Source organism: Quercus robur, chromosome 10, assembly GCF_932294415.1.
Source record: "Quercus robur chromosome 10, dhQueRobu3.1, whole genome shotgun sequence".
Taxonomy (NCBI): domain Eukaryota; kingdom Viridiplantae; phylum Streptophyta; class Magnoliopsida; order Fagales; family Fagaceae; genus Quercus; species Quercus robur.
Window position 1 is genome coordinate 39,504,006 of NC_065543.1, and position 27,532 is coordinate 39,531,537.

General features: G+C 34.9%; 1 protein-coding gene across 2 annotated transcripts; it reads right to left on the reverse strand.

Annotated features, from left to right (window-relative positions):
* Positions 1 to 464: 464 nt before the first annotated feature.
* LOC126702199 (uncharacterized) lies at positions 465 to 26,709 on the reverse strand. Of its 2 annotated transcripts, none has more exons than XM_050400857.1 (24): positions 26,178 to 26,709; positions 24,909 to 25,268; positions 24,542 to 24,674; positions 23,944 to 24,119; positions 22,209 to 22,282; positions 22,025 to 22,060; positions 21,839 to 21,929; positions 21,391 to 21,450; positions 15,669 to 15,867; positions 12,285 to 12,481; positions 10,963 to 11,064; positions 10,008 to 10,118; positions 8,951 to 9,016; positions 8,779 to 8,877; positions 7,365 to 7,613; positions 7,086 to 7,232; positions 6,860 to 6,964; positions 4,248 to 4,553; positions 3,972 to 4,159; positions 3,804 to 3,906; positions 3,467 to 3,612; positions 3,035 to 3,114; positions 1,665 to 1,840; positions 465 to 1,067 (listed from the first exon to the last, which is right to left on the reverse strand). In XM_050400857.1, exons 1-24 carry the CDS (start codon positions 26,580 to 26,582, stop codon positions 933 to 935), a joined length of 3,744 nt encoding a protein of 1,247 aa, XP_050256814.1. In that variant the 5' UTR covers positions 26,583 to 26,709; the 3' UTR covers positions 465 to 932. The 2 variants fall into 2 exon arrangements, with proteins under 2 accessions (XP_050256814.1, XP_050256813.1); XM_050400856.1 differs by having other exon boundaries at positions 6,860 to 6,976.
* Positions 26,710 to 27,532: the final 823 nt, after the last annotated feature.

The following is a 27,532-nucleotide window of genomic DNA, read 5'->3' on the forward strand; positions in this document are numbered from 1 at the left end:
TAGAGAAAACGACTTGTAGTTGAGAGTTAGGTCATGACTCATGACCAGTAGTTTTCTGTCTGCATGTGAACTCACCAATTGCAGTATTTGATGACTTTTTAGATTTTAACTCCTGGCCATATCTAGCGAATATGCTATTACCCACATAAAGGACTCAGTTATTTTTTCTGCTTCAACGACTTGTAGCAGTTTATACCCCATAAACCGCTATGGTTCTTTTTTTCTCCAGTCTCCAGATCTTCAAACGTCTGGTGGCTAGTTTCTTGGGTGTGACAGAATTGGGATTTGAAAATCTAGCCTTCACAAAAACTTTAATTAGGACTGGGCTTAAGCCCAACAGGAATGTTGGGCCTAAAGGATGAGCCTAAGCCTACCTAGATGAGGACTGGCATTAAATCATCAATTTTTCTCAACATTCTTTAAAACTTAATAGTGGACGACTGTTCTGTCTGACTTGATAAAACTCAAAAGTAACAATGTCTTGTGTTTTCCTCTCAAGAATTGATTACATGCAGTCATAATTTCTGTAACTAGTTCTCTTGAAGTTTTCAAAATCATCTGATATTAATAGCTCTATCCAAAAAATAGGAACAAATCAAGCCAGGGCAACTGAACACAACTCAATCTGCTCAAGTAGCAGTGATTGTTAAACCTACAAATAATTCTCTCAAACTTACATTTAGAACTATTTGTACAATAATACAATGGAAAGGCATGATGAGTTGGAGAATGTATGAACTGAATCTTGCTTGCAGATGCTTCACTGTTAGGATATGCATACCATCCTTCTTTGGGACACTTTTAAGTCTCACTTCCAGTACCCCCATCCTCCAGAGTAGCCAATAAAAAATAAATATTTGAGTTGAAACTGTGGTACAATGATACACCAGACATCTAGGATACTACTTGCAGGAGCTTCTACATCATAGGGATTACTGAGATTTGTACTCTTCCAAGACTTCATTCCCAGTAATTGTACCTTTCTCTCCAGAATAGGCACTGCCAGGAACATTAACCAAAAGATCATCCTCCAAAATGTTCTCCTGTTTCTGTAAATGCCCGTGGGCCTGCCATAATTCCAATCAGGCTTTAATGTGAAGTAAATAATTATTAATTTTCTTACATATCCAAACATTGCTGTAGGTGAAGTCAGCTTTAACCATTTCAGACAAATAACCACTCATTTAAACTTGCAGAAAAAAAAAAAGCTCTTCACGTGCATTTTCAATCTTAAAAATCATAATAAAAAGAGATCATGAAGTAGCAGGCTATTTTACAAGAATCTTTAGCCAGCTAGAATGAAGACAAGAAACAAGCTACGATGTTTTAACCCGAATGAAAAGAATAAATCACAAATTTCTTTCATAAAATCCACTTTTAATTAGATGTTCCCCTTAGAATATAGTATATGGCCATAAAAAAAAAAAAAAAAAAAAAAAAAAGAATTCTAAAACATTTAACATAATTACAGCATAACTATGATTTAACATAACTACAGCATATTATTCCATAATAGGTGCTCCAGAATGCCCCAATATTGATGGTCATATGAATATGAGGCATCCTAGGTTAGCAAAATCCATTCAAGGCACAACAAATTCAGCTACTTTATCTGTAGATGGAAAACTTCATGAGAACAGGAGACCTGTACTCTCAGAACATACCTCAGAATTGGTATTTGTCCCTTTGGTGCTCTGAACATTTCTGAGTTCACTCAGAATAACTTTGAGTTGTTTCTTAGCTTTGGCCCTTGTTGAGCGTCGTTCAGCACATTGTGCTGCTGTAACTTCAGAATGACATGCAATACAAAGAGTCCTCATGTTCTCTAGTCTGCATTCGCCTGTATGAATTTTGAGGGGAAAAAGGGAAAGGAAGAAAAAAATCTTAAATTTTTCTGCCTATAGTGAAAAAAAAAAAAAAAAAAAAAAAAAAAAAAAAACACATACACACAAGATTTGTATTGCCAAGACGAAAGGAGCCTTAACCCTACCAAAGTTATGCTAAGAGTTAAAAAAGACTGGAGCAGCAACAAATACGATTCTAGCTGATTATGGTCTACATTATGGCCGATGTCATCTGAGACATATCAGTATTAGTATGGTCCAATCAGAATTTGAGTCCTGTACACAAATCCAAGAGCTTAACTGTCTTCTTTGAGTGGAACAGGGGATATCAAGTACATGGTTGGCTTATAAGTTATAGCAGGTGGAGCAAATATCTGATCTCTATATCAAGTTAGTAACATGATTTGACCAAATACTATAAATTAAGAATGTGGTCAGACTTTTTTTCAGCTAACCTCATACTATGATTTCCTAAGCAGCCCCTAAAAGAAGGGAAAAACTGCCAAAAAGATCGAAGGATACCAAGATTATTAGAATTAAGAATGTGGCTAGCCAATACATAATGATTTTAACTTGTACACTGATTCTTAACAGGTATCCAGCTTCGTATGACTTGAGTTGAAGAAGACGATGGGGGGCGGAGAGGGTTACAATACATTTGCTTATCTTGACATATCAAAAGTCAAAACAGCCAGTTACTAAAAAAAAATCCATATATTATAATCAGTAGTAGCTGTCTTATAATCAGAACGTTGTTAGAAAAGAGAAAGCACTTTCAATACCTTTTTTTACATGGTACCATTTTAAGGGGTTTTCCATATATTTGATATCTCTGAAGCATTGAATTTTTTGAACATTGACCTATTGTGTCTATAGTTATACTTACAGTTTTCTTTCTTATTTAATTGCCTATATATTGTTTTGCATATTGACAGGATCAACTGCCATAGAGTTGTATTGTTATCACCAAGTCATTATGATGATAATGAATTATGTTGGAGCCTATTGATATGATGACTGAGACCATTATATATTATCCATGTGTTGAGTGGTTTACAACTAATTAAGGAGGACAAGTTGGGGCAAGTCTCAAATCCAAACAGTAACTGGTACAATAGACATCAAGGAGACAGATCGCTCCTTCAGGGAGAGAAAGTTCTTAAATATTAATCTCAAGATAAAAATTATACCTCCTCCTCGGTAGACAGGAACAATGTGGTCTGCATGCCATGCATTGCCCTCAGTGGGATCATTAACAAGCTTATCAAGCCTGCAGGATATGAAACAGACATTGTTAGGCTATCAATGGTTACTGCCATTTGGAAAGAACCAATCTCAGCCTATTTGCAAGTATCACAAGCTCATTGTTCTGTAACAACAGCCTAATTGATTAATTCTTCCCACGTCTGGTGGAAAGTCTACTAAATACACTTAATACATGGACAATGCTATTTTTTCTAGAGATGGGATGCATACTAAGCATTAACAAGAATATTTATTGACCTCAATGCATGCAGCTGGACAAACACAAGATTCAACTTGTATGTGATAGTGTACACAGTACACTATATTGTTCTGCAAAATTTAAAAGTAACATTGGCATTTTTTTTTCAGCAACTTACAAGTTCTTTCGCCTAGCCACATTTGGTGCTACTTTCTCAATGTACTCTTGTCGTCTTGCCAATGATAAAGGTCTTATGTGCTTCACAAGCTTATGACAGTCTAACTGGCAATGTGTACAGACACCATGTTCTATTTCAAAAAGACCCTGAAAATTTTAAATATGTTATTTGAAACAAATATGATTGAGAACAATGAGAAGAAAAGAAGTGAGAAATATTGAGAGAGCGCCCAAGTTTTTTTCTTGAAAATATGACACATGAGCAAAAAAAAAAAAGGTATTGGAGACAACAATAGGTTCAAATTCATTTTAATGTATGATATAATTCATGTTCTAACCTGACGGATGGATTGGTTGCTAGTTCTTAATCGATATTCTTCGTAGCAGCCTAGATTACAAAAAAGATCCTCAAAAAATTCTGGTGTCTTGGCATTGTTGCCCCTGAAAGTAAAGAAACCACTGAAATAACCCATATGATTATAGCAAGAAAATTTATGTGAACTTACATGCATGGTTCCTGACAGAGTTTACAGAGAGGTTCATCTGTCAGTGTCCAACCCTGGGTGTATTCCTTCTCCTTTTTGCCATAGCTGCTACATAAATTAACCTTTTTCCACACAGCATTTGATGGTAAAGGCTGACTAATCTCATATAAAGGTGTAGTCCGTCGCTTGCTTCCACCCTTGAGCAGTCCCTGGGAGAGAAAATTATAGAATTGTTACCAATTCATACATGCTATAATATCCACAAAAGAATCAGAGTTCAAACTCAATTTGACAGACCCCATTGTTGTGGTTAATGCCTTCACTCAAGTAGCCCAACTCAACAGCCAGGGGAAGTTGCAAAGGTTTCCCGACTAACTTTCGTCGTTCGATGGGCCTTAAGTTATTCCACTCGTTAACAAACGCCATAAGAATATGCCTATATGATGGGTTGCCCTTGATTGTTGCTCCTTTGTTATTCTCAGCAGCTTGAGAATTAAGAGAATCAAGTTCCTCCCGTCGGAAATTCTCAAAAAGTGGCCTTGGTCTCAGATCTGTCCCAGGAATGCAAGAATACAAGTGGATCCTCCCAGTATATTGGCTCACCTGTAAAGCAGGCAAAGCTGATCATAATTTATTAAAGCTCGTACAACTGTTTTAATATGTACTCTTAGAAGCACTAGTAACTTACAGAGTGCAAATTGTTCAGGTACATAGCTAATCAGACTTGATTTTTGTAAGTGTAGTCAAAGGCAAGCTGAGTGCTTGCCAAAGCAATTGAGTGAGGCCAGGTGCCTTTGAAGCTTTGAGGCGAGGCATCTTTAGTTTAATAATATATAACTTTTACTTTAGTTTAAATTTTATTCTATATTTAAACCCTTCATTAGAATCTTTCCACATCATATTTTATTTAAATGGTAGAATAGATAGTTCCATATACAAACACAATTATAATAATTGCCTGTTAATAACTACTATGATTATTAAAATTATATTTTCTTCGAATGGTAGACTAGATAGTTCCATATACATACAATCACAATAAATTATCAAATTTCATATATAGAAAGAAAAAAAAAAAAAAACTAATATATATTTTTTAGAACTTTCTATGAGCTTTCTTGTGCACTGTATGGGTTATTGACTAGTTCCAACAAATAGAGAAGGTAGTTTCAATTCACAATTAGCTATCTCTATATCTAGCTCACAAATATAACTCCTGGTACCTTATCTCTGAGCCTATAATGAAGGCATTCATTAGCTATAAGAACCATGTCTAGTGTTTTTCCCCCTCCCACAAATGCATTCTCAAACTTTGACTCTAGCTTTCCAAACACAGTCGTTCGTTAGTCAAATAGAGGGCAGTTTTGCAATTTGATTAAAGTAAATGGGTGTAAACTGGTGATCACAAACAGCTAAGAGACGAGCAAAAAAGTAAAAAGAGAACCAAAAAGAAAAAATGGTAGGCTCACAAAACATAATAGTCAACAAAACATGACAAAAATCTGTCTTCTATGCTGTTAGGGCCTTCGAACAACATCTACCAGCCACCAGTTTTTATACTTCTCTCTCTCTCTCTCTCCTAGACCACTTTCTCACTCTAAAAAAAATAAGGGACACAAAAATTAAGTGAACTATTATAGTTTTTTTCCCTAATCAATTTAGAAATAGATTTAATATAAAATAAAATCAATCATCTAATATTTTAGCTAAGAGTTTCTCTCTCTCTCCCTCTCTCTCTCTCTCTCTCTCTCATATATATATATAAGCTTATTGTAAAGCCTATTCTTAGATTAATTAATTAAGCCTCTTTCTAGTTTCAAAAATCAATTCTTGCACTAGATACATTTGATTTAATTTCAGTTCATTATATACAAAAGACCTATTTTATAATTTTTGCCCCCCTCCACTCAAGTTATAAAGCCTTTTGGCGCCTCATGCCTCAGGCGATGCAAGGACTTGGTCCCTTAAGGTTGCCTTTTGCCATTGGTTACATTGATTGTCACAACTGAAATTCTAGTAATGGATAAATGCAGTTTTCACCACTAGCTTGAGATGAGTTTTCCCTAGGAATAAATAACCTTACTCTTTCACAACAATTTTCACAGCAAACTGCAAATTTCAGAGGAATTTGAGGATCATTAGATGACTACGCATTTATATTTATTCTAGAACCTTTGCTACATTGAGAGAGGATATAAAAGTCATAATCTATGCTGCATCAATAAGATTAAACTTTTATTTTCAACACAGATGCTGTGTAAGAGCCAAAATTAATCCAGGACAAAAATTCATGGATAATGTTCAGCAATGAAGAAAACTGCAATCTCACATTAAAAACCTAAATTCTAGGTATCAAGATACAACAATCCACAGGGTTGTACAAGCCTGAATTGATGATGCAACCATTGTGTGGCCAAAGAAAAAAAATATCCTCTTTGGAAGCTTAAGATTAAGCAAAGCCCTAGAATAAGTATCCGTGTCAATTAATGAGGTCATTAATATTTTATTTGGTTTTCCTGAAGTCAAGGGTATTTTTGTAATTCTGTTACTGTTGGTTGTCAGTCTTATATGTGAGCCTTGACGTTTTTCATTATTAGGCAAGTTTTATTTAGTTTATGGGCTTTTATGTGTGGTCCAATTCAATTAGGAGTTTGTTTACTATTGATATCTGAGCTCTGCAAGATTCATTGGTTTATGGCTCCACCAAAATGATTGTGATGAAAAAAAATGAACATCAATCGCAAAGACATCAATTTTTAGCAACTTTAATGTGTTATCTGTAGAAATGTGAATTGACAAACAACTACCACATATTGGATTTATGACATATTAAAGGTTACAATAATTTATAACATCTTAGTCATAATTGTATGCAAAAGGAATCTCATAGCCAGGTATCAATGCCTTACCTCAAACCGCAAAAAGCCTACTTGGTCAAAGCAGCTTTCATTAGTTTCAATTTGCTGAACAGGTCTAACATCATCTACTACTGTTGGAGGGTGGAATGTGAATTCCTGCATTATGAACTATATATAACAGTGTCCTTTGCATCAATTTTTTTTTTTATAAAAGAAGAAAGAGTGAAAATAGTTGACCGTTTTAGTAGTTCAAACACAACAATTACTCAAGTTGTACCTTTTCCTGTCTCCGTGTATCTTTGCTGCCCTCATTCAGCTTACAAGGAGAGACTTTGCCAGCACTTCCAATTTCAGCGTCAGAATCTTCCAGTGTTCCCTTTGAAACTGGACCTTTAATTATAGCCGTAGCGGAAACCATATGAGCCTGTTCTACCAATACAATTTGTCTATTACAGCCTACTACAAGAACCTACTTATCGCAAAAATGGAAAGGCAAAGAGACAAGGAAACCTATAAGTTGTATATAAAAAAAAAACCCTAAATGTTAAAGCTTTACATTATTGTGGAGGTCATCCTTTTCGCCTGAACTTCCACCATCAGATACGCAAAGTTCTTCAAATCTATCACTTATTTTTGGAGCTACTTCACCAGATGCTTCAAACGGCCACAAATCCTCAGCTGAGCCAGAGTCTGGCAACTTCATTGTCTCTGCAGAGAGAGTATCACATGCTGCTTTCCCCAAAATCTGATCTTCACAACTTCTATCAGTCTCACCAGATGTTTCCAAATAAGAGATACCTTCAACCTGCCAACCAAAACATGATGCTGATCATAGGGAAATAAGAAACAATAAACGATAACAATGAAAGCAAAACAAATGAACCATCTAAAGAAGTCTAAAATTTACACTTCATTACAACAGATTAATATACTATGCAGAGAACAAATGACTTCTATTAAGGAATATCAACATAAGCCAAAAACAGTAGCCAATCATGCAGAAGGAAAACCAAATTACAAAACATCGCCAAGCTCCTATGCTCACAGCAGAGTATGAAGCAAGATAAGGGCCACACAAACTTAAATAACAAAAAGCAGATGCTTGCTCTAGTTGCCATTATCATTATAATGCAGCTTAGCTCTCCTATATGAATACCCCATACTAATGCCTACTTTATCAAGTCAGCACCATTTTAGAGTTACTTCTTGGTATTTTTTATATTAAAATGTTATTGTAAATTAGCAGAAGGGTATTCTAATAATCATGCCATAAACTATTATATAAATATGTACAAAAGTGAGGGACTGATTAATGTAGCCCTAGACCTTTTCTCAAATCTCTCTAACCCTTCTTCTTTTCTCCTTTTCTCTCTTTTAACCCAATATCTCATATCTAACAACTTATAAATTACCACTTATCCCCTTAAAAAAAATTACCACTAATCCCAAAAGTTTAAACTATTAAGAAATTATGAATCTAATCACTTAAGCACTATTCCAACACATGTGACTTTTAACTTTTTATATGGGAGGTAGAGTGGAGACAAGGTTCAAACTCAAGACCACCTACTATGATTCCATGATAAATTACCACTTGTCTCAAAAGCTTAAACTATTAGGCAACGGCGATTTTAATTATTTAACCATTATTCCAAGACAACTCAACTCACTAGTACACATTCAGCAGAAAAATAAAAAGTCTACACCCTGTACACCTCCACCTCATATTCTTGTCCTGTGTGTATTATGTAATGACAAAGCTAACAAATATTTTTGTTTTCAGAGAGTAAATTGAGGACTCAGAACTTTCAACCACAACTTAAGGCAGAGGGAATAACTTAAGAAAGTAAAGAGGTTAAGAAAATTGTTACTTTGAAATAAGCATTTCCAGAAATGTTGCTACTCCATGTAAAAATAAAGGCAAGAAGGGAAGGAAGAGAGTTTTTTTTTTTGGGAGAGGGGGGACATACCAGTATCTCTTGTATGGCATCATATTTTCCATCTGTTGTGGATGAAACCTGACGTAAACTCGTGTTTAACTTTTGCCAATGTGACTCATCTATGGTGTCCTGCAATGTGAACAAAGCATTGGTTTGTGTTGAAGAGATATGTCTAAAAAACTGCTGAAAAACAAACAAGAACCTTTGCACAAAAAATGTACACGTTGACTGCTCTTTTTTGCCCTCGCCTGTGAGCTCTAGACTCACCCTAAAAGAATTAGTTCAAAGAAAGTTTAAGCATCAGTCACTAATATAATGTTGGGGAAAACCACAAACAATCTCACAGATTAGTGAAAACATGCTTCTTTTCCTCAAAAATTAAATTAGTAATGGTAACCAATAATAACAATATTTTAACTTGTAATTATTACTACTTTTAGTATTATTATTATGTAACACTAAAATAACTAATTTGTTAATGTATTCCATATTCATCTGTGTAACCATGTTGCATTAAATATTCTAATTTACCACATATCATTGAAAATACATATGGATAAAGAAATTCCCTCATCATTTTCTAATTTCAGAATAGTGCCGACCTTTCTTCTTCTTTTTTCATTTTTTTTATTTTTAAATTTAAAAATATAATTCCCACAACTGTATTAGATCGAACCCTTGACCTCACCCTCCATTATGGAAGAGGAGATAATGTCACTTTGTCCAAAGACCATCAGCAGAAAACTCATTACTTCTAGTCTCTTCACACATTCATCTTGACATACAAATTTAGGTTTTGCTCCATTTATGGACAGGTAGATTCTAAGTTACTTTTCATTAACTCAAAACCATCCCAACCTCATAGCAGCCTTATAACGCTCCCCCTTTGTTTTGATGACTATCGACTTTTTATTATATTTTTTCTAAAACATATTTCCAATATGCAGAAATGCTATATAACTAAGAAACCCCTAAATTGCATAAAGAATAGAAATCAATGGGTGCAATGATAAGAGAAATTAAACACTACCAAAGCCATTAGAGGCAAGACTGGGAGAAAATACACATTTTTTTGAGCTACTATTATTCAAATTCAACTTACTAGACATAAACTGTCTGAGCCTTTAATAACACCAAAATATTCTTCATCAAAGAAATTACTTGTGAACATAAAATCAGAAGAATGATGTAATCAATTATAACTTTCTTATTAAATTACTAGAGTTTACATTAGGGGAAGTTATTCAATATTATTGGACCTGATTCATCCATGATGGGTCCTTAGGCAACTCCAAGAACACGACATTTCGCGCTGACGAAAAATCAAGTCCAACACCTCCAGCAGTTAAACCAATTATTGCAATCTTAACCTGATGAAGAAAGATAACTGATGCATTAGGACAAATTATAATATCCAGGCTAAGGGGAAGTGGCTCAACTGCCGCGTGTGACATTTTAATTTACACAAGATGTAGATCTAAAACTCCCCAAAACATGAGAACAATGCAGTGTTAAAAATTTCACATAGGACAGAAATTTATATGTGCTTGTGGTATATGTAGGAAATCAGAAAGTGAAAAATAAAGAAAGAATGAAGTAAATATAAAGATAGTTTTTCTAAAGAAAAGATATGACGAATTAGCTCTTATTAGTCATCTAACCAATAAATTAGAAATATAAGTAAAGTTCAGGTCACTAGATAAAAAATCGTGTGGAAGTCACTTAATCAAAATGGCTGACAGTTCATTTCCTGTTAAAAATTAAAAATTTAATTTTTAACAGAAGAAGTTAAAGGTCAGAGTCTATGATAGTAGACAATATACAAAACTACCACAAAAGAAAAAATTAAAATCAACTAAACTAAAGCACATCAAAGTACTGTCCACTGCTTTCCTTTCCATTCCTGAAGTTCCAAAATTCCTTTCTTTCAAAAATAGAGAATCTATCATAGTTTTAAATAAAAGGAAATCTCTACTGAGACTGAACCAATTGAGAATGGTGAGACAGATAAGTTATGCTTGACAAGCTCCACACAGTCAGTCCTTTCGAAGCATTTACACTTCTTTTTTTTTTTTTTGGGGGGGGTTGGGGTGTGGTGAGGTGGGGAAGCCAGAAAACCTTGAAGTCCAACAAACAACCAAAAGGCTAATAAACACAGCAGAAATTGTACTCATATCAGATAAATGAAGCAGATAAGGAGAATAAGATACGAGCCTCAGTTGATGATTGGAAAGTCTGTACAGCAGTTTGCCTATCTTTGTCAAGTGTCTTTCCATCAATGCGGACAAAACTGATCCCCTTCTCACATATAAATTCCTGACAATACAGAATTAACAAATTTTACGACAGTAGTTACACACAAATCTTGATGAGCAGTAACGAGGCCATCAGATGCCCAGATAAACAGAACTTATTGGCTGAATTTGTATGAGTGAGGAAGGATCTGACTAGCTTCCATGATTTCACACTTCCATTTGATTCCATTTCCATTACTTGAACATAGAATTCATATTAAGTTTTCAAAAATATCAAAATGAGTTTAAGATTAAATCTATAACATAAGAAATAAGGATATGATGATATATAAAAAAGCCTATAAGTTATTGTAAAGAAACAAGCCAAAGTAGATTCACAATGTTGATTTTTGTCTCAAAAGCAACTGGAGAAAACTAGTAAACTATCTCTCTATTGTCTGTTTCTTCACCTGTCACTTTGTCTATTATCCCACAGGAATAACAGTGTAGATGATCCCTTACTGAGAAATGTCTTTGGCAAACAAAAAATCATATAAAAATTACATTGATTACTAGGAAAAAGTGAGCAGCTAGATGAATGAAATACAGATTGAAAATCACAACATTATATATAGATTCTCACACAATTAACTTCTTTTGCATGCTATTGTCCCACATTATCTCAAAGATCATATTTTCTCTATGTTAGTAATATGCTTAAAATAGAATATAGCTGAATGAGTGATATTATTAGTAAATTTATAAAAGCTTCTACTACACCTGCTTGCTGCATCATTACAGTTCAACTTCAGCAATCACAAATTGTTCCTCGAGTTAGTTAAATATGTGAGAGCATAGTTAGAGGTGTTGTTAAAACAAGAAATAATAATGCTTTGAGATTCTCGTCATCTCCTCCAGAATTTGAAGATTGTTAACTGATAATAGTTTCCTATACCCAAAAAAGTTGCCAAAATCTCACCAGCCTTAGATTCTAAGCCAATAAGTAAATAAATAAAAATCAGAGTGTCCTTTACCAAATTTCATAGGAAAAACACAGCAGGACTATGAGGTTTTCCTAGTTCTTTTACAAAGCCCTAAGCAGTCATGCTCCTAGTTTGAGAGCACATGGGACAAAGGTGGGACAGACAAAAGTATTAGAGGATAAAATATTATCTGAGATCTTGTTAATCTCCAGGGTTTAAGCAATATATCCCAGTAACGTTCAAACGAGCAGTAATAAAAAGTGGATTCAGGCCATTTTAAAAAAGTAAAAAGGAACCACCAACTGAGAAAGAACCAAACCTGTATTCCATCAAGGACCATATGATGATGTGCAAAAATTATCATCCTCTGAGAACTGGGGTGTAAATCCAAATCTTCCACACCATCTGACTCTGCAAGAAGTGGATGAAGGGAAAGCCAATCACGAAACCCAGAGAGCTTGGCAACACCAAGTTCTTCGTAGGAGAGCTTCCCTGATTTGCAACGATTCCCACTACCTGAAAGCAGAGGCAAAAGGAGATAAGTAAATGAGGATAAATTGTGAAGTCAAGACTGGCTTGTTCACCCAACAATCAATAGTTACTTTTCAAGGAGCAGTCCATAAACAATTTATTACCAAGTAAATCTGATGAAAGTACTCAGAACTCGGCATCTCATAAACTTATCAAATCCTAATTGTGTTCATTTTCGGAAGAACCAGTTTGAAAAATAATGTCATTTCTAAATACTAATAGAAGTCATCACATCCTATAATTAGATATAACATCTTTATAAACTTAAGTGTGTCTGTATGTTTGTGGGTGAGTTCAAGTATCCGCAAGCATCTGAGTAATAATTAATTCTACTTTTCTTTTTCCTTTTTTTTTTGGGGGGTGGGGGGAGGTACAAACTCAAATTCATTGAGTTGCATAACAGGACCCCTATGAGCTAAAATCTTAAAAAAAAAAAAAAAAAAAAAAAGGTATGCAGCAATGATTCTTGGTTCAAAGCACTAGAAAACCAGGCATTTACATGGGGTCTAGCTTCCTTAATATTTTTTTACTTCTCCCACTAGTCTAGTGAGTATTCATCTATGTTAGACTTATGGCCATAAGTGATTAAATTCACCATTTCCTAAAAGCTTAAACTTTTGGAACAATCGGTAATTTAACATGGTATCAGAGCAGGAGATCCTGAGTTCAATCCCTAGCTTTACTCTACCTCCTATTTAAAATGTTAAATTCCCACTTGTTGGGCTCCCACTTATTAAGGGGAAAGTTTAGACCCACAAATGAGGGGGAGTGTTAGACTTATGGCCATAAGTGATTAAATTCACAATTTCCTAAAAGTTTAAACTTTTGGGACAATCGGTAATTTAACAATCTACATGGTCTTCATCATGAGATTTTGTCACTTTTGCTTCACATGGCAGATCTAATTTGGGCATTTGCAGGGTTTTGTGGATTGTTTCCTCCCCTTTTTTTCACGATTTGGCACTAAATTGTGCCTTTTTTTTCACGATTTGGTACTAAATCATGCCAAATCGTGCCAATGAGCTTTAGCTCAATTGGCACCACCTACCCTTATAAGTTCTAGGTGGAGGATGAGATCATGGGTTCAAAACTCATTGGGTGCGTGTGTAATTTACCAATCAAAGAAAAACAAAAATCTTAGGCTCACGTGAGAGCTAAATGATCTCTCCATTTGCATATGGATAGAGTATTGATAGAAGGGATCAATTTAATACAGTGTCAATTATCAAAGTTACTGTATCAAATTGGTGGGGAAAAGAAAGTTAAGGTATCAAATTGGTGGGGAAAAGAAAGTTAAGGGGTCTTAGTGCAAAACCATAAAATTTTCATTCTCACCAAATTGTCCACATCAAGATGTCAATGAGTTTCTCCAGTAGCACCCATTGAATCCCAAAAGACCTGAGGGCAAAACTCCACACATCAAAAACAGCAATACAACAAAAAACAGATGATCCATCGTCTCCCTGCTACAGATGATCCATCGTCTCCCTGCTACACCGACACATACAACACTATCCTAGTAGCATGTAACTGCGCTTTATGATATTATCACACATGAGGATTTTCCCACATGCTGCAGTCTAGACAAAGAAAGAGACCCACTATGAGGCTTTAACACTCTAAATACTCTTCCAGGGAAATGCTAATCTACATCCACCTTGAGGCAAAGTGGGATAATGAAATCAAGAAGATTGAGGGGGTGTTTGGTAATATTGTTTAAACAACAGTTTTCAGTGTTTAAACATCACACCACGTATTTCCACAACACTTTTTAACCTACACGTATTTCCACGACACTTAAACAACGTTACTAGAAATCTCTTATCAAATGGGCCCTGAGAAAGCAAGTCATCCCAGGCATTATATTTCAAAGAAATCTCATATCTCAAGTTGTCCTCCTGCCACATTTTGTCTCACCAGCATGGATCCCATTGATACTTCTTTAGCTAAAGAGAAATTACACAAGACTAGGAAAGCAACCCTCAAACTTTGATCATTACACCATTTGCATGCCGGAACTGAAGCTGACTGCCATTTCCAACATCAAGAAGAATTTACTGTAAGAACCTATCCAACCCCATCCTTATGCTCTTCCATAAACTACATCTATGAGTAACCCAAGCAAGTTTTATACTCCCTCAACCCCAGTCCTCACTGTACTTTACACCTACTACACAACCACCCTAAGCACGTCTCCTCCATTCCAAAACACCATAGCCATTTTCCCAAAAGGACTTGGTTGAAGGTAGCTAGCTTCCTAACACCCATGCCCCCATTAACAGTAGGAGTGCATAAAGTTTATCAACCCACAAAGTGATTGAACTCGCCTCCATTGCCAACCCACAAGGAATTCCTCCTATAAGAAGATTCTCCATTTCTTACAAAATCTTTCTCATGGTGCATTTTAAACTAACTCAGCGTGCAAAACAGAGCTTTCAAGCACTCTTCCCATTGTCTTCAACATAAAGCAATCAATTGTGATACGCTAACTTTGAGATTGGCATCCCAAAGTTTGAATCGGAAGGGAATATCCACAAACACCACAGTGCAATATCTTCATATGTCAACTTAATTAAACTAAACTAAACTTTATCCCCATTTATGGTGGTAGTTTACTTGTATCAATTTCTTTTAAAAAACACAAATGAGAAATAAAAATATAATTAACTAGTATCCTTTGCAAAGCTAAATAAGAAGTATGCATTTTGAACAGATCATGTAAGAAACAAACAACAAAAATCTTGGTGACACAATATTATATCAGTCAACCAAATCACAAAGATTGCAATCAATATATTAGCAACCATGACATGAATGAATGTTTAGAAATTCACTACTCAGAGCCTAACTCAAATGATAGGAGTCAGCCCAAAAGAAAAATAGGAACCAATAGTGACTTGACATGCATCCATATAACAAAATCTTCCACTATACTACATCATAATGTCACTTTACTTAATCTATGAACTAAAAGTCAGAGCATAAATCAAATTGGATGAATCAATACCCGTTACATAAACAATGTAGTCAATTAATAAGCTATTGTGAATGACAAGGGATTTATTTTCAAACCAACTCCTCTTGCCCATATTTTTTGATCCAATCTGTTATCAAACAGGACTCCTTGACATAAACTTTTGCAGAGTATACACATAAAAAATGTATAAATTACCATCAACTTCAATAAAAATTTCCGAAGTCATATCTTCAGCAACACTTTTTCCAGAAGCATCAGTATCCCTATTCACCACTTTTTTTTCAGCAACAGCAGCCTTGGCTGAAACTATATCTGAACTCTTCAACAACAATCTTACAATTTGCCGGCGTAGAGGTGGTAACTGCACTAGCAGATGTTGCTTCAGACGTCTTATCTACAATAGAGAAACAAGCTTCAAAGAATCAGAATTTTTCTTAAAAATAAAGGTGAGATAATGACCACTTGGATGTTTATTGCAGCAGAACTGCACTAATACTATCCCTCTGGATAGCAACATTTACTAGTACTTCATGCTAAATTAGAATCAAGAATCAAATTATTTCAAAACCTACACATATGCTAAACAAACTCTTAAATAGTGGATTATGTCTAACCAAGAAAATAAGAGAACACTGAACCACAATTAATTGCTCCTACATGCCAGGTGACAAATAAGTGTCCAACAGTCATGGACCTAGATCCACATTCATAGTAACTGACTTAGATCCAAAACTTATTATCTTCACCACAATGTTTCCACATCATGGGAGATCCTACACAAGTGGATTGACTTGGCAAGATGGTAAGGCACCTCTTGAAGAAAAAATTCTTCTACAAAATCTTCAACATCCTCTTCATGATCAGTTAAATACTCTTGAGAAAGACGTGATTGATGATGGAAGGAAATATAAAGAACTATATACTGAGTCTCAAGTAGTAGAAAGTGAACCTATGACTATTGCTCGATTCAAAAGTGGGCTGAAGTATTAAATTTAAAAATAAATGGCCTATGTATATTTAGAAATCTTGAAGATGATATCGAATGACTATTCGGTTTGAGTTGTTTGTTTCAAGACTAAACATAATGCTAAAAGATTGCATGTAAAAAAAAACTGCACAACAGAAGCAGCCAGTAACAACTCCTAAACAGTGAGGTAAAACACCGCAAAGGGAAACTGGAAAGCCAGAACAGGATGCTGACTAATCAAAACAGCTTGCTATAAAGGTAGAATAGCCAAAGGAGCAAGACGTAGACTCTAAACAGCATGTTCAAGAGTCAAAAATTATGCAAAAAATTCCAGATGGTCAGAAAAACAAGCAAAAGAACCTAATGGCCCTAATCAGCTAGTCATGACACTAGATGACCTGAAGATGAACCTGAAAGTTCATGGAGGAAACTTTTGATAAAAGGGAACTATTGAATTGCAATATTGCATGAGGAGAATTTTGAGCAAAAACATGAGAGCCAAGCTATTGCAGGACAAGAAATCGACAAACCAGCAACTATTCAGCCTATTGTTAAAGCCAATTATATCTCAGCCAGCTATGTGTGTTATTCTACAACAAGCCAAAATTGAAATAAAAGAAGATAGTATGAATGTATGATGAAAGAACAGAAACAAAATGGAGAAGCTTGTTTCAATACTTTAACAGGATAATCATGCTAAGGATGTGTCCCTTGCAATGATGGTTCCCATTTTTCATTATCTAACTCCTGAAAAGTTTTAAGTTCCCATTGGAGACAAGGATAATCCATTGTCATCATAGTTTCAAGCAACAAAGAAAATAAAGAAAACTCAAACTCAGACTTTTTATATTATGTCAAGCATGCTATACAAGAGGCTAGAAATTATACTACAACATTTTAAAACTTGTGTATGAGTTTTCTCCAACTAGGGAGATTTTTGTAGACAGTAACGAGTTCGAGGAAAAACAAGATTAAGTACCAAAAAATTCAAGCATTGTGGTCTAGATTAAGCTACTTCAGTTATTATTCAGTCATAATATTAGGTTTTTTATGTTAGAAAGATAATGGTTCAGTTTTAATAGATTTTCTAGAATGTATTGTAGTGGGTTGTTCAAGAGTCCCATTAGTCTTATTTTACCTATTGGGTCATTTTTCTATTTGGTTAACAAATTCTTAATTACTTTTAGCTATAATTAGGAGTCATAGTCTTTCTAAGAAAAGGTTATTTCAGTCCTAGTCCTTCTAGGAGTACTAATGGCAATAGCTTATAAAAGATCTTTATTTATTCAATAAAAGATAGAAATGATGAGATTGAATTTAATAAAATTCTAGCAACTTATTTTAAACTTTGAGGGTGTGATAGGCTTCTCCTTTCTATGTACGGTTGCTTAAGGAATCTAGGTGTAATTGTCAGGTTTTATCCTTCTTTGTTTCTTGTTCTATTCATTGTTTTAATACCAAACAGCCATCAAACTCATTCAAGATCCAATTATTTTTTTATAAGTAAAAGATTTTATTCCATTGAAACTACCTCATGAGCATTACGAAGCATAAGATAGTCTAAAGAATTGTAACCACAGAATTACAAGCCAACAAATCAGATTAGCAAACTCTATAATATTCCCACTGTCACTAAAGGAGGACCATAAAGGTATTAAATAATTTCATAACAGCTTTCCCAAGCAGAGTATTCTAAAGGATGACATCAGAAGGTATTTAATTATTTCCACAACCATGGTTCATTTGAGAAAGTATAAATGCTACTTTTATCGCTTGTTCCAAAAAAACCTGGGTAGTGGAGGACAAGGATTTTCGATCTATCAATCGAGTCACTGGGGTTTACAAGATCATAGCCAAAATACTGTCTAATAGGTTGAAAAAACGGTGCTAGAAAAGGTGGTGTCTGTACCCCAAAATGCTTTTGTTAGAGGGAGACAGATTTTGGATTCTATACTCATTCCCAATGAATACATAGATAGTCTAATGGAATCGGTTATGCCAGGGGTGTTGTGCAAGTTAAACTTGGAGAAAGCTTATGACCATGTACGCTAAAATTTTCTCATTTATATGCTCAAACAACGTGGGTAAAGTTCTTGATGGAGAAAATTGATATTAACATGTATTTACACTGTCCAGTTTTCAGTTGCTTGTATTATTGTTCATCATTGTTACAGAGGCTTTGTGCAGATTACTAGAGAGGGAAAGGGAAGGTAATTATATCGGGGTTTACATTAATGACAAGATAAATCGCATTTAAAAGTTGATTTTGTGTAGCTACAAGCCATTTCAGGACAAGATAAATTTGGAAAAATCTAAATTGGTTCTAATAGATGAAGTATCAAACGTACAGGCCTTGTTGGATATTTTGAGGTGTAGAGTATCCAAGCTTCCTATGAGATATTTGGGGCGTCCTTTAAGCTCCACCTCAAGGAGAAAGCTGTATGGAATATTGTAATAGAGAAAACAGAGAGACAGTTGGCAGGCTGGAAGAGAATGTATCTCTCTAAGGGGGGAAGAACGATGCTTTTAAAGAACACCTTATCAAACCTCCCAACTGCTTATCTTTATTTCCCATTCCAATGGGAGTTGCCTGAAGTATAGACAGGATAAAGAGGGATTTCTTGTGGGGAGGGGTATCTCCGAGTGTAAACTCCGCCTGGTTAACTGGAAACTGTTTATACACCATTTTCAAACAGTACACTGGGTATCCAAAATCCAGTGCAGTTAAGCAGGCTTTGTTGGGTAAGAGAGAGGCTTTATGACAAAGGGTGGTAGATCGCAAATATGGCAGCATGAGGGGAGGATGGTGATCCAACAGCATTAAGGGGTAAGTCTCTGGAAGAACATTAGGAAGGGTTGGGAGGACTTTAAGCTGTTTATCACTTTCAAGGTTGGAGATAGATCTTCAATTAGAATTTTGCATGACTAATGGTGTGGGGGGATACCGTTGAGGGAGAGTTTCCCAAGGTTATTTCATATTGCAAGAAATAAGGATGCCTTTGTGGAGGACATTTTGTCTTTTGAGGAGATAATTATAACTGGAATGTCAATTTTGTTTGCCTAGTTCAGGATTGGGAACTGGATTTGATTGCTACTTTTATGGATCTAATGTATCTTGGGAAAATAAGATGTAGATTGAACACGCTTTGCTGGACTCCATCTTCACAGAATGTTTTTGAAGTCAGTGTTACACTCAACATCTCATCAATCCTTTACTTGGAAGAATCTGTGCAGAGGCATAAAGTTCCTACAAAGGTCAGCTTTTTCCTCTAGACAGCAACTCTTGGGAAGAACCTAATTACTGATAATCTCTGGAAGCGGATATTAGTTGTGAAAGTTAAGTGTTGCACGTGTATAAGGGATGGGAAAACCATGGATCATCTACTTCTCCATTGCACGGTTGCCAGAGAGCTTTGGACCATGGTATTTTCATTGTTTGGGGTTAACTGGGTCATGCTAAAAGGTATTATGGAGCTTTTAGCCAGTTAGAAAGGCAACTTTAACAGGGGTAATAATGTTGGATTTAGGGTATGATTTCTCATTGCCTCATGTGGGGTATTTGGTGGGAGCAAAATGCTCAAACATTTGAAAGATGTGAAAGATCGGTCGATGACTTGAAGCTTTTATTCCTCAAGACTTTACTTGAGTGAATAAATGCTTCAGGTCTTTTTCTTTTCTTTTCTTCTTCTTTTTTTTTTTTTTTTTGGCTGCTTTGCCTGACTTGCTTGAACAATGTACTTTTAGTGTTTAATTTTATTTAACTGTTGTACGCATTTTTAATGAAATTTTTACTTGTCAATCATGGTTATTTTTGAAAATGCATATTCAGGAGTTTAAGAAATATATAGTTTTAAAATGGCTCAAACTCACACTCAATATTAATTATGCTACTTAGTGGCCTTTGGCTTGCTAATGTTATTTATCTGTGGCTTTCAGATCAGTTGGAGCTAAAGACTCCTTATTAAAAGAAAAAGTTATGTTGGAAAATGATTTATATATTATTGGTATTTAAGGTTGCTACACTTGCCCCAATATGCTTTATTAAGCTGTAGTTAGTTGATTAAGTTGTAGGATCTTGACATTAAGACATTTGTTGCATTTGATATCTTGTGATAAGTTGTATGTTATTGAGGAAGCATTTAACGTTATGTGTAGACCTATATGGAGATGTATGATTTGTAGTTTATAATAATTTTAAAAGTTTACAGAGTTCTAAATTGTAATGAGGAGATATTTTTACATTTTATGGAAAAGTAACCTTGGAAAATTTATTACTGGTTTAACTAAAGTGGATTTCTTACAGTTTTAGTTAGTTGATAGATTTCTCATGCACTACACCTTAATGGGTTTGAGCCATGACAGTTAATTTGATGAAAACAAATTTTACAGTCATGGTAATTAATATGTTTTTACATTATTGGTATTAGTATTTACTATTTAGTACCTAAAATATTGGTCAAAAAGCTAAATTGAAGTCTAAAACAGGAAAGTAGTTATAAATAGCCATCATTATTTATATATATATATATATATATATAAGTATTGAATTAAAAAAAAACATATACACTAAATGAACGGAACAGTTATGCTCTGAAAGTACAATGAAAAACAGCCATCATTATAGCAGTTCTATTTCTAAAAATAAAGAACCAAGGCCTCACGCAACTTAAATTTTCAATTGATAGTTGATCTTAAAACCTTGATGGTCGAATGGCTTTTCAAAGATAGAATAATGCAAATAACCCGTCACAAAAAATATTGTAAAAATGTGCATCACACTAATTAGTCTGTTTGGTTCAGCTTATTTTCATCATAAAAAGGAATATACAGCTTTTTGAAACATCACATTTTTCATGGTACAACTTACTTTTACACAATAAACAAAATAAGCAGACCAAAATAAGTTCATCCAAAGACATACTTAAGCATATTGAGAACAAGAGCACAAACCATAATAGTTTGCCTAAGTAACACATTCAACTCTTCCAAGCGAATTCCCTTTGAGAAATCCTACAAGAGCAACATGATATGTTTTAAAAAGTTCTTTGCAAGAGCAAAATATGAGAAAAAGCTAATGATCAGAATATTCATAGATCTTATTACACAATTCTCTAGATAGAAGATATGGCATCTTTGTTTACCAACCACATATTACCAATATCTATGTAGGTATCCCTTATAGGATAAGAATCCACAAAGAGGTCAACTCTATCACCCTAGAAATAGACTTAGCCACATGGTCTTTCATCATCTTCATGAAAAGCAGGCTCAGCATGATGCTTTTTGTTTTTTTCTTATTAATGGGTTGTTAAAACAACACCAACTTAACCAAAATGCAATTTGAAAAGTAATTTATCCAAACCATATAGTGCCCTTCTGACACAATTCTAAAGACTACCTGATAAAACTTCCCTTGAGAATCACGGACAACTCTAACAGCACAGTAAGTTTTTGCAAACTCATATTTGTTCATTCCCAGTAGACCAGGCCTATTACCAACAGAATTGTTGAAAAATAGATGAAATTAACAAACTAGGTAAAAGAAAATCAGTCTTGTGAGACATAAAGGTGTAAAGAAACTTGCCATAGCATGTTTATCTGATGAAAAATGTCATATGGCCTATGGATCACCTAGGAAACATACAACCAAGATATTAGTATTCGTTAAACACAAATTGGAAAATAAACCCACACAAAACATTAGAAAGCTAAGAAACATAAAATTTCGACTAAAAAGGAATGGTAACATTGTTTAAATGCGCCACAACCTCGACAAAGAAGGTGTCCCAGATAGTAGAACTATTCGCTTGACCTTCATAGCCACATCAAGGACAGCTTTTATCTGTCAATACACCAGCAAAAAAGAACAAAGAAAAAACATTAACATATGTCAAAAGGATCCTTGCAGATGATATGTACAATTAACCAACCATAACAATCAAAAAATGAATATGAAAGTAAATTAAGAAAGAGATTGTTCATGAAATCGCTTTTAATGAAACCCATGTAAGGACCATATATCCATCTACAAGATACCAATTTGGTTAATAGTACTACTACTTATTGAGACAGACTGTTTGATGAACTGTTCTTTTCCATCATTGCTTCTGTGCGTAAACCCGTGAATCCCCCTAATGGTAGATGGAATTATTTTATGCCTGTTTATAGGCCATATTTCTAACCATGAACACATAGTTGACTGTAATGGAATATTACTTGCCAAATACAATGAGTCCACCATCATTCAAATAACATTTTCTTACAGTTTGATTTTTCATTTTAAATAAATGGTACCTAATGTGGCATTGGAAGAGTATCTGCATCTAAGCATCTGTGTGTCGCAATGACTTATTTCTTTTTTCTTTTCTTTTCTTTTTTTGATAGGTCGCGATGACTTATTTCAAAGTGGGGCTAGTTTAAAGAGAAGTTTTTGCTTGAGTTGCGACACATATTTGGTTCATACTCACCATTTTTTCCTTTAATAATGCCTTGTGGAAGAGATGATTGTAGGGATAAACAGTAATAGTGAGAACTACCCTTTAAAAAAAAAAAAAAAAAAAATTCTAAATGCTTTTGTATTCTCTTTTTTATAAGTAACAAAAATTATTAATTAAAAAGTATAGCCCAAGTATGCAGGGAGTATACTATGGGTACATCAAAATCAAACTCTTTCAGTACAATGATCAAGAAAATTTAATAGGGTGGTAAAGGAATAGTTCTTTCACATCCCTCAAAGCCACAAGCATTACTTTCCTGCCAAAGACACCACATTAAACAATGGGAAACCAACTCTGAATTTCTATATTTTGATGCCATCCAAAATGCCCCTGCCTAAAAGCCAGAGGCATTTTAGAAACAAGTTGAACTGTTAATAACTTTTTGGTTAAAGTTTATTTATCAATAGGATAATTTTTTTTAATCAATGTTGGCAAATATTTTGGAATATAAAAAAAAAATAAAAATAATAGATCGTGTGCATTCAAAGTATAATTATATCTATTGTACTGCAGACCAACACAACACAAAACATATATATTGTGAAATGCACACGAGTTTCAACAGTCTTAATGGTCATCTTTAGGCAATAGATCATGCATTAAAGTAACTTCTTCATCATGTATTCCAACCTTTCGCACATAAACTTCCATTATTTTTTTTATACATAAATTCTGCATATAATAGCAACAAAATATGGTCCTATGGTGCATGTACAGCAGGTTTAGAACCTATACAAATAAAAAACAATCATATTTGAAAATTCTGGCAATATCAGGGCTGGTTCCTTGCTTGGATGTATTAAAATTGCAACAACAAGTCAACAACTAAAGCAGCAAAAGAAATGTTCTTTAATATCACAGTAACTCTTTGAGGCAATGGAAGTCTCATTTGAGAATTAGATGTTATTTAGGTATCATTATCAAATTTTATTTAACAGGTAAGAAGAAAATATCAAATCCACCCAACTGCTTTCACATATGTCAAGATATAGGAGAGTGATTGTACCTCTTCTGGTTCAGACGCTTTCTTAGAACACCGAACATGGTGAGATTCATCAATTATTAATAAAGCCCATTCACGATCAAGCATGCTTTTCCGCAAATGGTGAAGCATTTTGTAAGAAATAACCACAACTCTAGGGCATCTCTTTAAATGGGCAGGATTATCTCGATGACCAAAAACTGGAGTCAGGAGGAACATGTAAGCACTAGTCACTAAATATAACAGAATATTCCCATTTGATGATCTGAATCATGGACCAAACGGAGAGACTAGCTTTTATATTGTTTCTTCTCTACTCCACAAGAGTCATACACTTAAGAGCAATGATTACAATAGTTAAAAATATTTGAATTTACAAAAGACCAAGATTTTTCTATTCCCCATTATTATTTACTCAACAATGATTTTTCTGCTCTCCATTATTAATTACTTGACAAAGATTTTTAGTACTTATAAACTCCACAGATTGATAGAAACAGAACATTAGGGCTTGTCTTCCAAAGACCCTAAACTTTAATCTTCAGACTCCCATTCCCCCACACACCCCCCCCCCCTTCCCAACCCCCCCAAAAAATGGAAACATATTGTGAGAGAATATTACCAAGATGGATATCTGAAGTTGAACATAAGGGAAGCCAACGTTCCAATTCTTCTGCCCATGGAATGCGCAAAACAGCGGGGCAAACAACAAGTATAGAACCTTCATTCATGAAACAGCTTGCAATAGCAATAGCCTGCAAAGAGATCAGGCATATAAATAAGTTAAAGTATCATGCACTCTTCTAAGAAAATTTCAAACAGTAAGGGTACGTGCGTACGCCTATTATTATGTATAAATAATAAGAACATTAAGATTTCCCAATTACACGAAATCTCTAATTTACTTACACGTTAAATCAATGTTCAAATATATATTCCAAATCAATGGGGGTGCATACATAAAGTCACATTATCCATTCAATACATACCTGCAGTGTCTTTCCAAGGCCCATTTCATCTGCAATAAGGCACCGACCACCCCTCCGCAAAGCAAATCTCACACCATCAAATTGGAAGGGCAAGAGCGTATCATGCAATGTCTTTGGCATCTTCCCAATCAATTCCTCAACCTGCTCATCAGACAAGTGTTCTGGCCTGCATGGTAACCACCTTCCAGCAATAAAGGAATGAGAAAGCCTCTCGATAACATTAAATGTCCCCCAAGGTATCTCTTCAACCTCAACGCTTTTCCAACTCTTTAAACATCTCAAAATAGAATAATAATCCCCTAGCTTATAAACACACGCCTTCCCACCTCTGTGATTTTGTGTGAAGTGCGATGGCATGACCTAAGAGAACACCAAATAACCAAATATGTAAAAGAAAAGTTAAAGTATAAACATGAAATGACAGTGCTAAGGAAGACCAAATGTGAACAAGGACTATACATAAGCAATAATATTGTTTTTTTTTCTTTATAAACAAAAATATTGTTTCCGTCTTTGCATGAATTTTGTCTTTTGTCTTTGAACTTTTTAAAGAACTTTTTGCAAAATTCTAGTGGTGAAAATATGGATGAAAAAAAACAACTTTTTTTCAATAGATTAGGGATGGATTTTTATTTTTTTTTAAGTTTAAAGACATATCCGTTTGGGATTAGTTTATAAGCTAGCTAGCTGTTCCCAAATGGACACAAATGTTGCATTTTCAATAAATTAGTGATAAAAAAAAAAAAAAATCCTTTTTAAAGTTTAGAGATGAAAAACGAAATTCATGCAAACTTTTTAAAAAGTATAAACATGAAATGACATTGCTAAGGAAGACCAAATGTGAACAAGGACTATACATAAGCAATGAATATTGTTTCCGTCTTTGCGTGAATTTCATTTTTCGTCTTCAAACTATATAAAGAACCCTTTGTTAATAGTTTAGCGCCAAAAATATGAATGAAAAAAGAACCTTTTTTTTTCAATAATTTAGGAACAAATATATATATATATATATATATATCTTTTCAAAGTTTAAAGACAAAAAGTGTAACATTTCCAATAGATTAGTGACAAAAGATAAACTTTTTAAAGTTTAGCGATAAAAAACGAAATTCATGCTAACTTTAGGGACCAAAATGTTATCTTGATGCATTGTTTATTTCGTTGCAAAGAAAGTGAGAGTAAAATCATATATATTCAAATAGAACTAGAAAACCTAGAATTCGATTTTGTACAAAAGAAAATGGGAAAAAAAAAAAAAGCACATACATTGGACAAGCAATCGGTGATTCTCTGCAAGCACTGGTCGTCTCCGGGATACGCAAAGTCCCGCAGGGGTTCGGGCGCGGCAAAGAACGAGTCGGGCGAGCATATCTCGAGCCTGACCCGGAACTTATCGGGCGGGCGGGGCGGCGGCAACGGAACCGGGTTGGATAGAACAGTAGGTTCGGGCCTTGGTTTGGAGAATTCGGCGGCGTCGGTCTTGGTAGTGGTATTGGAAGCGAGTTCGGGGGAGAGCTTTCGGCACTTGAAGAGCTTCCACGGATTTTGCGGCGGCGGTTGTTGGTGGTGGTGGTGGTGGTGAGAGGAAGATTCTAGAAGGGCCTTGCGTTTGGCTAGGGCGGCGAGGCGGTTCGACTCCGCTCGCTTTCGCTGCTCCTCCGTGACCTCCATTTCTTGGGTTTGGTCTGGTTGTTAGGGTTTTGGTTTCATTTTGCAAACCAGAGAGAAGAAGAAGAAGAGAGAGTTTTGAAGTGGAGGTACGATCGCAAAATTGGGCGGGGAAACAATAGGGGGAAAAGAGATTTTGTTTTGCACGTGCGAAATTGTGGCGCGTATATACACGCGCTAATCACTGTGGAGGAGTGTGGGCTGGGCTGCAATTTGAACTTTGTTGAGGGAGTGTGCCTAAAGCTCAAGCCCAAACAATGGCCATTTGTGTTGGGCTCGGTATGGTACAGAATTTTTTTTTTTTTTTTTTTTGGAGTTAAGGAAAAAAAAAAAAAAAAAAAAAAGCAAAATTCTTACTAAAAATAAAATAAAACTAATGTTGTTCAAATTAGCTTTTTATTTTTATTTTTATTAAGATTGAAGTATACTGTGGTTACACGATTTTCCTGGCCCAACTTATGTTGATTAGGCCCTGGCCCAAAGCGCAACCCACAATAATTATTTGTAGAGGATGGGTCAAAGAACTTGGCCTCAGTGAACTTGTTCAGTCTAATGCATGGACAGTATGGTTTGCCAAAAGAAAATAGAAAGCACCAGAATTGATCTTTCTCAAGTATGATTTTATTTCTTTTTTTGTTCCTGATACAGTTCTCTCCTTTTCTTCTTTGAGGGACTCCACTACATTATATATTCTTCTTCTTTTCATCTTAGCCTTACACCTGTTAATCATCCAAGCATCCACTTGAGCACCTGTCCCATCAGACGCCCTCATCAGACCCTTTGTGAGTTGCAGAGGCCAAGGCGGTACTGTTCAGGAGTCTTTTCCTCATTAATGCGGCCAAGAGGGGTGGTTGGGGTGCAATTAATGTGGTGGTAGCCTTCCGTGAGATATTTTGGATTTAATTCATTTTATATGTTGGGAAGACGAGCTGAAATGGCTGGGGCAAGTTCCT

Coding starts and splice junctions, on each gene's coding strand:
- LOC126702199 (XM_050400856.1), bottom strand. CDS start 26,582: ATGGAGGTCACGGAGGAGCAGCGAAAGCGAGCGGAGTCGAACCGCCTC. Junction 22,283..23,943: donor AAGCGTCTGAACCAGAAGAG/GTACAATCACTC, acceptor GTGTATTGACAG/ATAAAAGCTGTCCTTGATGT. Junction 3,613..3,803: donor GCAACCAATCCATCCGTCAG/GTTAGAACATGA, acceptor TAAAATTTTCAG/GGTCTTTTTGAAATAGAACA.